The 15,548-nt window shown below is 48.5% G+C and overlaps 1 protein-coding gene across 1 annotated transcript; it reads right to left on the bottom strand.

Moving 5' to 3' along the window:
- Nucleotides 1–3,734: 3,734 nt before the first annotated feature.
- Nucleotides 3,735–5,355, bottom strand: NR0B2 (nuclear receptor subfamily 0 group B member 2). The gene is made up of 2 exons (XM_028113587.2): nt 4,815–5,355; nt 3,735–4,033 (listed from the first exon to the last, which is right to left on the bottom strand). Exons 1-2 carry the CDS (start codon nt 5,353–5,355, stop codon nt 3,735–3,737), a joined length of 840 nt encoding a protein of 279 aa, XP_027969388.2.
- Between the last annotated feature and the right edge of the window lie 10,193 nt (nt 5,356–15,548).

Here is a 15,548-nt window from a genome sequence, read left to right as displayed (position 1 = left end):
CTTTTAACCCTGGTTCCCCTGAGACCTTAGCCTTGTTGCCTCTAGCAGTTTCACTGGGATTGCCTTTCTCTGCTTCCTTGTTCTGGGCTCTTGTCCACCTTTCCAGACCCATCTCTTGCTGCCCTGGGCCCAAGTTGCCCCAGACGGTTTGCAGTTAGCTGAACACTCTGTCACCCTGGTGTTTTTTGCACCTCTCATTCCCTCTATCTAGAATGCCCATCCCTTGGGAAACCCCTATTCATTCTCTTTAGCTCAGAGCAGTCACCATGGGGCTGAAGCATTCTTCCCACCTCCAGACAGATTTAATCACTCCCTCTTCAGAGCTCCTGCTGCTCTCTGAACATCCCTCTATCACAGTTCAGATCTCTCTGGGTTGCAATTACTTCTGTGTCTCTCTCTGCCATAGACAGGATGTTCAGTGAAGGCAGGAGCTATATCTTATGTATTTTGCCCCCCTAAGCACCTAGCACAGGGTCTGGTACAAGTGGTCATCAAGAGAGATGTTCAATGATGGCATGAATGGAGGGATCGATGGTGGATGTTGGCTTTTTGTTGGCATCATAGGTTCTAGGATACCCACAGGCAGGGTGTGTCGGCCAAGGCACAGCACCTGACTGTTTATTAAGCAGTCAACGATTAGGCTAACAAAGGTAGAGATAATGGTGATAATAAAATGATACCCAAGGCTGAGCCCTCTCCTGACTCCTAGTGAGTTATCCCTGGCTGGGCCTGAGGATAAGGATCACGGCTGCGAGGGTAGATGGTCAGTAAACAGGAGCTGAGCTGGCTCCAGACAGCCTGATCCTGGCCATGACTCATGCCAACCTGTGCTGGCGAGCCTGGCCCCCACAGTCATACAGGCCTGAGTTCAAATCTCAGCATAGATAGTGATCAGTCGAGACACTGAGTATAAGTTGCATACCCTGTCTGAGCCTGTTTCCTCCTCTGCCCTCTCTGGTTGATGAGGCAGTTCCCACTTCTAAGCTGCTGATAATGGAGACACAGTCCCCCACATTTGTCTCACAGAGAAAGCATCAGTGCTCTTATTGTATTATAATTCTCTCTTTAGTTTTGCTAGATTTTTCTTGATCTTCCTTGCAGAAGGTTTGGATAGGGCACAGGGAACGACAAGAAATACAGATGAGAAACAGAGTGTAGCTCCCCAACCATGTGGAGGGGACAGGGAAGAAGTTTGCAAAGGAGCAAGGTAATGCTGATCAGGGAAGCTATTTGGGTGATGGAAACATTAGATAAGTTGAGGGGAAAGGCTGGGGTGGGTGGTGGAGAGGAGCACTTTCTAGTGGCTGTTCAAAGTTGGAGGAGGGAAGGGGTGAGGGGCAGGAAGATTCAGCCTGCAGGTTCAGAGAGGTGCAACAATAAACTAATGGGGGCAGTTAGTGAAGGAACATAAAAGATAGAAGGACCTGAAATCCCTGACTCCTCTGGATTTGGCTCCTCTGGAGAGACAAGGCATCTGCTCTTGGAAGAGTTCCCTCCCGCATCTGTGTGGTGAGATGGACAGTGTATGTCCAAGTGCCCGGAGGGGCAGGCAGAGAGAGGGGCCCTGGGGGCCTGAGCTCTGAGTCTGGGAGTTCTGGTGGAAAGGTAGGGGAGGGGGAATGCAAGGCCTGCTCTAGGCTGTAAAGGATGCTTGTATTTGGGACTTTGATTAGGTCCTGGCTTGGGGGAGCTGTGGAGCAGGGCATGGCCTGTGTGAGAGGAGGGTAGGTGTTGGGATCACCATGGGGAAAGGGGGTGATTGGTTAGTTGAGGCCCCAAATGCCAAGCAGAGCAGTTTGGCCGGGATTAGCAGGCTCTGGGTAGACCCTGAAGATGTGCAGACATCAGTCTGCTTACATTGGGGGCCACTTGTCTTTCTCCTGTGACATACAGAAAATGGAGAACATGCCCCAGTGTGAGGGTGTCTCCGTATCGTGTGCCCGCCCTTGAGCATAGGGATGGATGTGTGAACATCTGTCTCCAGTGCATGTGCCTATTGTCATGTGTTTGGGTCTGCTGAATGTCACCGAGTGAGTGTATCTTGGCTGTCCATTTCCGTGCTGTGTGTGGGTGGATGGTGGGTCTGTTTTATGGGTCTGCGTAGGTGTGTGTCTTAGCGCGTGCATGTGCGTGTGTGAGAGTTATAGGTCTGAGTTGTGTGTGTCCTTGTGGGGTGTGGGGTGTGTGTTTCTGCCACTCTGGGTGTCTGAGTGGTGAGTGGGTGATTGGGTGAGGGACAGGGGTGCCCTTGCTGCTGGCACTGGGTGCCCATAATGGGTATATGGCTAGTTCAATTGTGGTCCTATCCTGGGGGCCTTCAGGAGAGGCCTGAATGACAACTCTTCGACTGTTGTCCCTGAGTGAATGACCTCTCATTGAGCAATAATTAACTTGGCCCCATGAAGAGAATCCGAACTGGTGGTGAAGAGGGTGGGACTGGTATGGGCAGGGCCTTATTGCTAAAGAAAGGGGGAGGCCTGCAAGGGGGTCCTATAGGCATGTGTGTTGTTATCATTCCCTCCCGTGTGCAGGTCAGTCACCCTAACCTGGATGGTATTCAAAATCTTTACCCAGCTGTGAGCCACAGAGATTGACCAATCAGAACAGACCCGATCCCGCACTGAATGGAGTAGTCCTGGAGGCCTTGGTTATGCCAGGCACCGCCTCTCTGGTTGCTGGCCAATGAGAATGGATTCCACACTTGATCTTAGCCAAAAGGCTGAGAAGCGATTGAGAATGGATTCCAGGAGAAGAGCTGGGCCAGAGGGGCCATGGAAGGGAACTCAGAGGGGCTCAGGGCTGTAGCTGTGAATCAACTGCTATGGAAGAGTCTCAGACTTCAAAGCTGGGGTGGCAGCTAAACCTCACCAGGCCTTGGCCTCCACACAGCTGCGCCAGGCCAGCCCTGGGTGCCCTTAAAAGAAGGGCCTCCCATTGGGACAGCAGTGGACTATCCTCTTCTGTCACCTGCAGGAATGGGGAAGTGAATGATCCCAAACTGTAGAAATTCCAGTGACCTTGCCTGTTTCAATTTGGGAATGGGCTGCTTCATATTCCTTACTGGCTGTGATCTGACTCTCATTGAGGTGAGAGGGAGCTTGTAGGGGTCAGAAGCCAAGGGAGGGGTCAGTGAGGGACTTAGGGATAAGGAAGAGACACCCCCAGCCCCAAAGGTAAAAGCAAGGAAGTAAGGAGGCCTGAACTGATCCTAACCCCTGGATTCAGTCCTGTGCAAAATAAATCTCGTCCCCCAAAATGAAATAATCATCCCACCCTGAAAAACTAATACCCCAGTGCCCTGAGGCCTGGCTCCAGCACTCCTTATGGTTCCTTCCTCTGGAACTCTTTCTGATAGGAGCAGGGTGGGCCCTGGAAGTGAGACATTCCCTTCCACATGTACAAATTACAGGGTCAGGCTCCGAAGGTGTCATGCCTTTTATTACAAAAACCAATAACTTAAATCAGTTCTGTGCAAAGTCAGTAGGACTCTTGTCCCAGTGAGCAATCTAAGCTTCCATCCCCATCTCAGGAGGGGTCGGGAGTTTTGGCCCAGAGGCTCTGAGGACCACTAAGGGATGACCAGACAGCTGGAGCACCGTGTCAAACCAAGAAAGGCCAAGGGGGGGAGGTGTGCGGTGAGTGAGGGGCCCCATAGCTCGTCTTGTTGGTTCCAGGGAAGCTGAGGCCTGCCTCCTCTGGGAGCCGGTGTCACGTTTGGGGACAGCTGGACCAAGTCAGTGCTGCCAGCTTCTGCCCAGCCTACACTTGCTCTCTGCCTGGGCTGGAACAGGTTGGCTCAGCAAAAGCATGTCCTCAAGGAGACCAGCGATGTCAATGTCTCCAATAATAGGGCGGAAGAAGAGGTCCCCAAGCAGGCTGGGCGGGATGGACTTGAGGGTGGAGGCTGTGAGAAGGACACGGGCCAAGCGGCCTTGGCCTGCGGGGCACCAGGGCTCCAGGACCTCACACAGTGCGTGGTGAGCCTCTTGCTGCAGGTGTCCGATGTGGGAGGAGGCGTGGAGGCCTGGCATGTCTGTGGGCAGAGAGGGTGAAGAGGGCGGGTGAGTACCCCACTCCCGGGCAGCAATACTAGCCCAAGACCTGAGGTCACTGGGTTGGTCTTTGAGGCGCCATTACTACCTCCTCAATGTATTTATCATTTTATTTATTCATCCATTTATGGGGCAGCCCAGAGTAATGGTTAAGAGCCAGACTGCCTGGGTTTGAATCCCACACTGTCACTTAATAGCAGCATGACCTCAGATAAGTTAATATCTGTGCCTCAGTTTCCTCCTCTGTAAAATGGCAATAATAATACCTATCTCCTAGGCATGTTATGAAGTTTAAAACAGCTAGTATATGCAAAACCCTTATAATTGGGCCTAACATATGGTAAATGTAATACGAATATTCATTACTATCACTATAATTAATTAATTTATACATTCCATGAGGGCTTTCTGGTGAGGAATTCTCCTCTCACATTTTCATTCTTCTCTATGGGGTCTTTCTGAACCCGCAGTTTTACCTGTGACTGAGGCACAGCTGTGTCTGCCCACCTTCCCTGAGGGTCAACGGCAAGTTTCTCAGGCAGAGTGGCAAGGACCAGTCTCTGGAGTGAATAAACCTGAATTCCCGTCCCTGCTTTGCCTGTACCAGGCTGTGTGACCTCCAGCCAATCACTTAACCTCTCGGAGCCTCTTTTGTGAGGTGACTTTCGGTGATAATGAGGACCCAAAGAGATAACGGGGGTCAAGCCCTGAGAAAGTGCCTTCCCTGGCTGGGCCCCCATCCAGGAATGTCTGGAAGCTCACCAGGATTGAAGAGGATGGTCTCTTTCAGGTAGGCATATTCCTTGGGGCCCAGCTCCAGGCTCCAGAAGGACTCCAGGCAGCATTGAAGCCGCTGTACGGCAGCTAGTGAGGGCTGGGGCCGATCGGGCAGCTGGCCGCCGCCTGCATTGCTACTGGGCTCCTCCAGCAAGATCTTCTTGAGTATGCTGGGGGCCGGTGCCTCAGCCACCTCGAAAGTCACAGTGTCTTGGGCCAACCCCAGCAGGAAGAGGGGGCCCCAGCAGCCCCGCAGCAGCCGCTGCTGGTCCTGAGGGGGCAGCTGACAGAAGGACGGCAGGTTCCTGAGGAAGCCTACTGTCCTGGCCAGAACATCCAAGGCCTCCCGGCAGGTGCGATGCGGGGCACACAGTCGGACAGGCCGGTGCTGTCTGCATAGGCAGCGACTCGGAGCTGGGGGCACAGCGGGCCTAGCCCTGAGGCTGGGGCTCAGAAGTGCATACAGGATGGCTGGGCGGCCTGCAGCACCCTGACACGGGCAGGTCCCTGGCTGGCTGGAGCTCATGGTTGGGGATCTGCTCGTCCTTCCGCCTGGCCCTCCTGCTCTCTGCTCTGCCCCCTGGGTGCTATTTATAGCCCCAGTGGGAGGGACGGTGCGGCGCGGGGGGGGGGGGGGGGGGGGGGGGGGAGTGGCCTGACAACCTTGACTCCAGAAGTCGTGTTCATTGAAAAAAAGAAACACGCACTGCCTGCAGGATTGGTGGGGCAGTGGTGGGGGAGGGGGCTTTGGGAGTTCCACGTGGCCCTGATAATCGCTTCAGTCAATGAAGCAGCCCGTGCAGGGCACAGCCAGCTTGGCTGCCCCTTATCGGGTGACTCAAGTGGATAAACAGGGTCATTAACCTAGGCTGTACCAGGGCACCAAGGCCTCAGGTGCACAATCAGCAGGTGGCCATTGCAGGTGTCCCTGTTGGAGCCTGCAGGACTCTCACTAAGCTGGGAAGCCAGCCCTGGAGCTGGACAAGCCTTGAATGCAAGGCCCAACCTGGAAGTGCCTTATCACTGACTTGTTTGCCTAACCTTGGGGCTTTGCTCCTGTTGTTGGTAAGGAACCGGCTGCAGGGAAGGGAGCCAGGACCCTGGGGGGCTGGGAGGACTTTGCCCACTGTGCAGGCTAGGAGGCCTCCCTCCCCTGACTCCAGTTCTGGGAGCCCTGCAGAAATAAGGTTCTTAAGAACTCTCTCTCCTCAGCTTGGATTCCTAAAGTTCTGGAAAGACTGTATCTGCTGAGAAGCCCTCGCAGAATGATAATGAAGTACGGCTACTATTTATTGAGCACTGACTGTATGCCAGGCACTTTCCATTCTGATATTCAGAGCTTCCCCATGAGGCAAGATTCTTACTTTTTGAAACTCAAAGAGGTGAAGTGACTTGCCCAAGGTCAGACCACTAAGAAGAGACAAGAGCTCAGATCTGTCTGACTCTAAAGTCCTTGCTTGTTCCCCTGGGCCCTCTGGCCAATTGTGCGGCCCAAGCTCTGTGACCTAAGTTTCCCAGAGCTGGTGGCCACCTGGGTCGCCCCCCCCCCCCCCTTGTAGCAACCTGGTCTACAGACATTGCCTACTTATGATCTGGGCAGACACTTCGCACTGCCGCCAGCCACATGGCAACTCTGTCCTGGGCATCTGTCTCAGGATGGTGGGGCACAGGGTGTGAGAGAGGGTGGGAAGGTCCTCGGCTGTGTCAGGTCTATGGACCTTGGCAAGCCCAGCTTGGCAAGTCTTCTGCTAGCACACTGTTGGGCAGCCATCACCATCCCTGGCACTGGCTCCGGGCTCTATCATTTTCCAGGTGTGTGACCTTGGGCTGATCCCTGTGGGCCTCAGGTGCTTCATCCGGGACAATAACAAAGTGAGGTCCTGGATGTGAAATTCCAAGCAGTCTCTGGCATACAGTAGGAGGACTTTGCCCCTCCCTTTCCTCTGTGGAAGGAACTAAGCCCTAGCTGACAGAGTGCCTCTTTCTTTTGATTGTGAATAATCTTTTTTTTTAAAGATTTTTATTTATTTATTTATTTGAAACAGAGAGAATGAGAGAGAGCACATGAGAGGGGGGAGGGTCAGAGGGAGAAGCAGACTCCCTGCCCAGCAGGGAGCCCGATGTGGGACTCGATCCAGGGACTCCAGGATCATGACCTGAGCCGAAGGCAGTTGCCCAACGAACTGAGCCACCCAGGCGCCCCTTGATTGTGAATAATCTTAATCCTTCCATTCATAAAATTCCTCTCACATCCTTTTATCTCACTGAGTCCTCAGCATCTCCCTGAAGGAGACTCTGGAGTCGGACTGCCTGGGTTCAAATCCTGCTTCATCACTTAGTGACATTGGGCAAGTCACTTTCTATTTCTGTGCCTCAGTTTCCTCATCTTTAAAAGGTACAAGAAAGGCCAATAGTGGATAGTGGTTTTATGGGGCCTGACACTTATACAATTTGGAGGTTCCCTTTTTAGGAATAGAAAATCAGGTATGAGGGCGCCTGGGTGGCTCAGTCGGTTAAGCGACTGCCTTCGGCTCAGGTCATGATCCTGGAGTCCCGGGATCGAGTCCCGCATTGGGCTCCCTACTCAGCGGGGAGTCTGCTTCTCCCTCTGACCCTCTTCCCTCTCGTGCTCTCTGTCTCTCATTCTCTCTCTCTCAAATAAATAAAAATCTTAAAAAAAAAAAAAAGAAAATCAGGTATGAAAGTGAATATTTAAAATGAGAAAACAGAGGGGCACCTGGCTGGCTCAGTTGGTAGAGCATGCTGACTCTTGATCTTGGGGTTGTGAGTTCAAGCCCCACGTTGGGTGTAGAGATTACTTAAAAATAAAAAAAAATCTTCAAAATAAATAAAATGAGAAATCACGACCAATCACAAACTAAAATAAGCTGACTGAAAACCAAAATATTTTGATTAATTACTGACGATATTTGCCCATGTGTTTTAGCTGCACATTCTTTGCTTGCCTCTTCACATGAGATTTATTTTGAAACCATCACAAACACAGAAAGGTTCCAAGTACAGCACAGGGAAATTTTTTTTAGCTTGAACCGTTTGAGTAAATTGCCGACTCGCTGCCCCTAGCTCTCAAATACTTGAGCGTGTAATTCCTGCGTTTAAGAACATTCCTCTACATAAGCACAATACAACCATCAAAATCAGGAAATTAACATGGAACATTTACCATCTAATCTCAGGCTCCATTTAAGTTTCACCAAATGCTCCAGTGAAATCCTTGCAGCTACGGGGCTCAGGCCCAAATCTCACACTGCATTTGTTTGTCATGTCTCTTTAGTCTTTGTCAGTCAGGAAAAGTCCCTCAGTCTTTCCTTGCCTTTCACTACCTTGACACTTGTGAAGAGTTGTAGTTATTTTGTAGCAAGGCTCTCAACTTAGGTTTGCCTAAGGATTCTTTGTGATTAGATTCAGATTATGTATCTTTAACAGGAATATCACAGAAGTGATGTGGTTTGGTTTTGTTTTAAAGATTTATTGATTTATGGGCGCCTGGGTGGCTCAGTCGGTTAAGTGTCTGCCTTTGGCTTGGGTCATGATCCCAGGGTCCTGGGATTGAGCCCCGTGTTGGGCTCCTTGCTCTGCAGGGAGCCTGCTTCTCCTTCTTCCTTTGTCTGCCGCTCCCCCTGCTTGTGCTCTCTCTCTCTCTCAAATAAATAAATAAATAAAATAAAAAAGATTTATTTATTTGGGGGAGAGGGGGAGAGAATCTTCAAGCAGACTTCAAGCCTGCCGTGGGGCTTTATCTCATGACCCATGAGATCATGACCTGAGTCAAAACCAAGAGCCAGAGGCTTAACCAACTGAGCCACCCAGGCGCCCGGGTAGCACACATTTCTATCTGTCCCAAGTTTCACTTGATTAAAGTGATGTCTGCCAGGCTTCTCCACTTATTTACTCTTTTCCCTTTGAAAGGAACCGGTAGTTTGTGAGGAGGTATTTTGAAGCTATGTAGATATACCTTCTCATCGTTTGAATGAATGTTTGTACTTATTTATTTATTTATTTATTTATTTATTTATTATTTTTTAAAAATATTTTATTTCTTTGTTTTAGTGAGCGAGCAAGAGAGCACAAGCAGGGGGAGCAGCAGAGCGAGGAGAAGCAGGTTCAGCAGGGAGCTCAGGGAGCCCAATGTGGGGCTGGATTCTGGGACCCCAGGATCACAACCTGAGCCAAAGGCAGCTGCTTAACCAACTGAGCCACCCAGGCGCCCCTATATGTGTGTATTTAGTTATGAACTCATGGTCTCTTATTTTGTTTAGTAGCTTGTAATCTATTATTATCATTATTTCAATGCTCAGATTGTCACAGATTAGCCCAATGGAGCTAATCCTTAAACTGGAGTCTGACAGTCCTTTTGACATGCCCCATCATTCTTCGAACATCCTTTGTTTTCTGATATAAGAAGATACCTCTTTTCAAGGCCCTGGAATCAACCAGTAATCCAAGAATCTCTGATTCAATCTTTTAGTGGAGTGGAGTATTGAAAAACTGTGATCTGGGTGCCAGGATGATAATTAGAAACCAAGACTTACTCACTGTTATGAGGGTGTCCCTGTTCCCAGGCCCTTCCAGAGCTAAAGAGTGTGCGCGCGCACACACACACACACACTTACAGTTACATTTATTTCTTTTTTAAAAGATATTTTAATTATTTGTCAGGGAGAGAGAGAGAAAGCATAAACAGTGGGAGCAGCAGACAGAGGGAGAAGCAGGCTCCCTATTGAGAAAGGATCCTGATGTGGGGCTCGATCCCAGGACTCTGGGATCATGATCTGAGCTGAAGGCAGATGCTTAACTGACTGAGCCACCCAGGCATCCCCAGTTACATTTATTTCTGTATCTATTTATACATACTAAAAAACAGGTTCAGACTATCATCTGCAATTCTAATCCACTATAATGGGGTTCATTCTAGTTCCCCCCCTTTTTTAAGGATTTTATTTATTTATTTGAGAGCGAGAGAGAGAGAGCACACAAGCAGGGGGAGTGGCAGTCAGAGGGAGAAGCAGACTCCTCGCTGAGCAAGGAGCCTGATGCAGGACTCGATCCCAGGACCCTGGGATCATGACCTGAGCCTGGGATCATGATCATGCTGAGCACCACACTCAGCAGGGAGTCTGCTTGTGGATTCTCTCTCCCTCTCCCTCTGCCCTTCTCCCAGCTCACACCTGCTCTTTCTCTCTCAAATAAATAAATGAATCTTAAAAAAAAAGTTTTCTTCTTTTTTAGTAATAAAAACATGTTTCTTTCTTTATTTTTTTAAAGATTTTATTTATTTATTCATGAGAGACAGAGAGAGAGAGAGAGAGAGGCAGAGGGAGAAGCAGGCTCCCAAGGAGCAGGGAGCCCAATGTGGGACTCGATCCCAGGACTCTGGGATCGTGACCTGAGCCGAAGGCAGACGCTTAACCATCTGAGCCACCCAGGCGCCCTGTTTTTTTCTTTATAGCCGGGATATATAAGCATGCCACTTCACACATACACGTTTCTGATACTTGTAGTAGTGCTTAGAGATATGTAGTAGGAATTTTGATAAATTCTACTTTGTGTAATTACTATCAAAAAAGAAAGATATGCATGTAGTATTTATAATTGCATATGCTGCATACTCCTTATAGGAGAGAACTTCCTTTCTGAGTTGGTGTCACTATTAAATGACAGACAACTTAGTGATGAATTTTGCACAGATTTGCTTCTTGCTCTTTACATATCCTTTCTCCCACCACCCACATACTTCCAGGTGTCTTGGGAATCATTCATACTGGGAAGTGGGATAGAGTGGGAAGAAAGAGTGGTCTTAGCAATTGTAGTTTTGAAATTTTATTTTTGCAAATTAAAAAGAATATGTATATATATATTGTATATAACATATAACAGTAAATCTGTATTTATCTATCTATCTATCTATCTATCTATCTATCTATCTATCTATCTATCTACCTAAGAAGACATTGCTGGGCCTCTTCCAAGGCCTTGGAGGTGCCACATGAAGTTTCACAGAAAATCTGCCCCTAATAACATCTTTCCTAGGTATTTGTCAGGTCACCAAGAGACAAAGAGCCTGGCACACAGCGAGTGCTCTGTAAAGGAAGGGCAATGCTCATTATTATTGTTGCTCTCACCCTCATTTTCTAGAGGAAGCAGGGGAGGAGGAGGAGACCCAGGGAAGAGAGGAGATCTCTCAGCCGGGGACGGGGGTGTCATGGTAAAGCTGGAACCCCAGGTTTCATCTTGCAGTTTTTGGGGTTTTTTTTGCACCGTGGAGAACTGTGTTTCCTGAGCCCTGTGTGTGGCCTGAAAGCCAACGTGTCAGTTATGGAGTCCTGGAGGGCAAGGAACAGCCCCAGCAAGGATCTCTCAGCCTGGGGCATGACTGAAGCTATTCATTCAGTGAGGTGGGAGGCCTCTGTGGGGGAGATGGCCCATCAGTTGCCCTCTGCCCAGGCCCTGCCTTTGGTCTGAAGGCAGAGACACAGGTCAACCTTCAGGAGTCCCTATTCAAGGGGAAGTCTTCAGTCTGTGGGGGAGACACAGGCCAGCCCTGAGGAGTCCCCATTCTGAGGAGGAAGAGACAGTCCTGCTTTCAGTAGTTCCAACAGAGGATGTCAGTGATGCACAGGGATGCTAGAATGGGGCAGCTGGGCCGAGCAGCTTGAATTCGGAGGGCTTTCTGGAGGGAAATTTCCTGACAATGCTCTCACGTACAACACTCTGGTTTACAAAGTACTTTCACTGCAGTGATCTCAGTTAATCCTCAAGCGATGAGGGGATGAAGGTGTTCCTACCCGAGCAGGAACAACAATCATCATCATCCCAAGAATTATAATGACTGAGGCTTATTGAGCACCTACTATGTGTCAGGCACTGGGCTGAGTGTCATCTGTGAAGTTAAAGCGCACCCGGTAAGATAATATATGTGAAAATATCTTGCAATCCTGTGGCCGGGGTGCACCTGTTTGCTCCCGTTGTGTACAAAGCCCTCAGGCTAATTGAGGGGGCAGCCACCAGATCTTGGGACAGAGAGGGCCTGGGTTAAGGACTAGAACTGGGAATCAGAGAAGCAGCATTAGGTGCCTTTTCATTCCCTGGGCATGTCACCTGTCTTTGTGCCTGCTCTTCCCCCTGCCTGGAATGCCTTTCCCTTACCCTGTCTGCCTAGTCAGCTCCCAGTCCCCTTTCATGGTCTTAGAACAAATGTTATTTCTCTAGCACAGGCTTCACGTCTTTCCCTCTCCACCTCTTCAGAAGACTAATTTTCTCCTTTCCTGACTTCCCAGGTCACCAAGCCCGCACTCCTAATAGAGTGCTTAGCACATGGTGGTGTGATCACCCACCTACCTGCTGTTGGTGGTGTTGCTCACTGGTCACCAAGAGGCCTTCCCAGGCAACATTTATTATCTCAGTGAATTCACCAGGGTCCAAGATCAGGTCTTGGTTTCCCAGGGAGGAGTCATATCAAACAAGCATCTGGGAATGATTTATAAAATCAGAGTGCTAATTCAGGGAGGCAGAACCCTGTGGTGAAGTGGGTAATGTGTGTGGACTCTGGAGTCTGGCTTCGTGGGTTTGAACCGTGGCTCTACTCTTTCAGCTGTGTGACCTTGAGCACATAACTTCACTTCTCTGTCTCTGTTTTCTCATCCTCCAAATGGGGACAATAACATAGGAGCATTATGTTAAGTCAAATAATGTTTATCAAGCGTTCAGTACAGTACTGGGTACTTAAGTCAATAAATTTTACCAGTATTTATTGATAAGTTGTATAATGAGATTCAATGGTACCAGGCAAAGACCACTTATTCATTCCCTAAATATTTACTGAGGCTCTACAATGTTTGAGGTTCTGAGCTGAATGTTCAGATGTATCAAACAGGTACTATCTTTCATGAAATTTATATTTCAGTGAGAGGAGATGAACCAAAATTTCTTAATTGTATGTTTCAATGTAGTCAGTAATTACAGAGGATGAGCATGAAGCACTTTGAAAGCAAGAGTCATGGAGGTGGAGACTTAATCTGCATATCAAGTTTCGTACAGTTCTCACAGAAGTGGCATTTCAGTTGAGACCTGATGGATAGAAAGGAGTTGACTGGCAAAGGCCTCAGAACTAGGACAGAGCATTTGAGGAAGCAAAAGAAGCCAATGAGGAGGGAGCCTGGTGAGTGAAGGGGAGCGTGGGACAAAATGTGTCCGGAGAGGTGGGCAGCACATTGATGGTGTCACTCGTCAGAAGCCATGGTTGGAAGTTTGGAATTTATCCTGAATGCAATGGCAATCCATAAGGGCTAATTTTAAGCAAAAGAGTAACAAGATATGCCTTATCTTTTAGAATAATTGCTCTGGCTGCTGGATGGAGGATGGACCAGAAAGAGACAAGAAAGGAGGTAAGGAGACAAGCTAGGATGCGAGAGATGGTGCTGTTTTGGACTAGAGTGACAACAGCTCCTTGCTTCACACGGCAAGGTGAGAAGGGGACGGACAGAGGGTATACTTGGGAAGAAGAGCTGACAAGACCACTAATGGATTAGATGAGACTAGATTTTGGCCTGTGCAAATGGGTGGGTGAGTGGAGCTTTGGAGTTTGGCAAATTGGTGTTAGAAGAGGCCATGTGACTCAGTGGGGAAGACCTTGGGAGGAATTAATTTGTGTGTGTGTGGGGAAATATCGATGTTGGCCATGTTAGTTTTTTTAAAAACAATAATTCTTCAATATAATCAAATATCTAGTCAGAGTTCAAATTTCAAATTGTCTCATAAAAGTTATAAATGTTTTTATTGTAGTAAAATATACATGACATTAAATTTACCATTTGAACCATTTTTAAGTATACAGGTCAGTGGCATTAAGTACCTTCACATTATTGTGCAACCATCACCCCCATCCGTCTCCATAACTTTTTCATCTTCCCAATGCCATGTAAGTTTTGAGATACCTATCAGTCATCAAGCGGAGTTGTCCAGGAGGTAGTGAGATAGAAGAACCAGGAGCTCTGGTGAGGTCCGGGCCCAAGATACCATGAGATCACCTAAGGCGACAGTGTAAGGAGGTAAGAGGAGAGAGCAAAGAACAGAGCCGCCAGCATTTACTGGTCTAGGTAGAAGAGGACACTGAGAAAGAGTGTTAGCGCAGTGGGAAGAAAACCAGGTCAGGGTGGTGACACAGAAGCTCTATTAGTTTGCTAGGGCTGCATAACAAAATACGACAGACTGTGTGACTTAAACAACAGAAACATAGTTTTTCAGTTCAGGAGGCCGGAAGTCCAAGATCAAGGTGTTTGCTTTCTCCTGCAGCCTCTCTCTTTGGCTTGCAGAAGGTTGCCACCCATGGCCTTTCCTCTGTGTACCAATGATTTCCTGGGGATCTCTTCCTCTTCTTGTAAGGACACGCTTTCAGATGGGATTAGGGACCCACCCTTATGAATTCATTCAACCTTAATTACCTCTTTAAATGGCCCTTACTCCAAATTGTCACACTGGGGCTTCAACATATGAATTTCGGGGAACACAATTCCGTATCAGAAGCCTAAAGGGAAAAAAAGGTGTTTATTTCTTAAGATTTTTTGGCAGCAAGTGAGAGAGCACAAGCAGGGGGAGCAGCAGGCAGAGGGAGAGGGAGAAGCAGGCTCCCTGCTGAGCGGAGAGCCTGACCCAGGGGCTTCATCCCAGGACCCTGGGATCATGACCTGGGCTGAAGGCAGACACTTAACCAAGTGAGCCACCCAGGCACCCCCCCCAAAAAAGTGTTTCTAAAAGAAGGGGCAAACTGTGTCAAATGCAGTTGAGAAGTTGAGGAAAATAACAGTGGTCCATGGACTTTGGCAATAAAAGGTCATTATACCCTTGGCTAGAGTCTTTTAAGAAAAAACTAATTAGAATAAATTGAGGAAAGATGGAAGGTGACAAAGGGAAGAGACAAGTATAGCAATCTTTTCAACTTTTGCTGAAAGTGAGAACTGAAAATTGGGGTGGTAGAAAGAGAAAAGGGGCTCACAGAATAGTAAAAAAATAAGTGACATTAGAGCATGTTTGTAAGTTGAGGGGAATGATCCAGAAGAAAGACATTTTTGATGCAGGAAATTTTAAAAAAAGGTTAATAACAAGGGTAGAATCTCTGAAAAGACAATGATGATGAAATTCACTGCAAAAGTGGAGGGGCTGGCCTTAGATGGCTGGGACATGTCCCCCACATTAACAGGAGTGAAGGTCGAATACAGCAACCATTACATAACTTGCAGAGCCCAGTGCAAAACGTGTTGTCTCTTGTTCAAAAATTAAGATTTTCAGGACTGCAGCAGAAGAACACTAAAACCAAGCACGGAGCACTTCCAAGACCGAGGCCCGCGCGACTGTAGTTTGTAATTCCAAGAAGCTGGTCCTGGCGATTCTGTGATGATGACGGAGGTAGGCTGTCCTTTAGGCAAGCCCCTTCTTTCTGGGCCTCCATTGCCTCATGGAAGCATTGGAGGAGATAACTAAGGACATTTTCAGCTCCACCGTTCTATAAAATGTTAAGTCACTCTCGAGGCGGAGGCGCCATTTATCCCTTTTTAACTTTCAACCCCACCAGATCGTAGCTCAGGGTTTTCTGGAAGGCTCCAAAGCATCTGGTGACCATAGCAACTCACGCCAAACTCCGGGACCCTCGGCTCCGCCTACCGCCTCCTGGACGCGCTCCTCGATTGGCTCAGCGAGTCGACC

Source organism: Eumetopias jubatus, unplaced genomic scaffold (genome assembly GCF_037043125.1).
Source record: "Eumetopias jubatus isolate StellerSeaLion01/CBP00866 unplaced genomic scaffold, mEumJub1_p1.0 scaffold_4, whole genome shotgun sequence".
NCBI lineage: Eukaryota > Metazoa > Chordata > Mammalia > Carnivora > Otariidae > Eumetopias > Eumetopias jubatus.
This window is presented reverse-complemented; position numbering and strand designations above follow the sequence as displayed.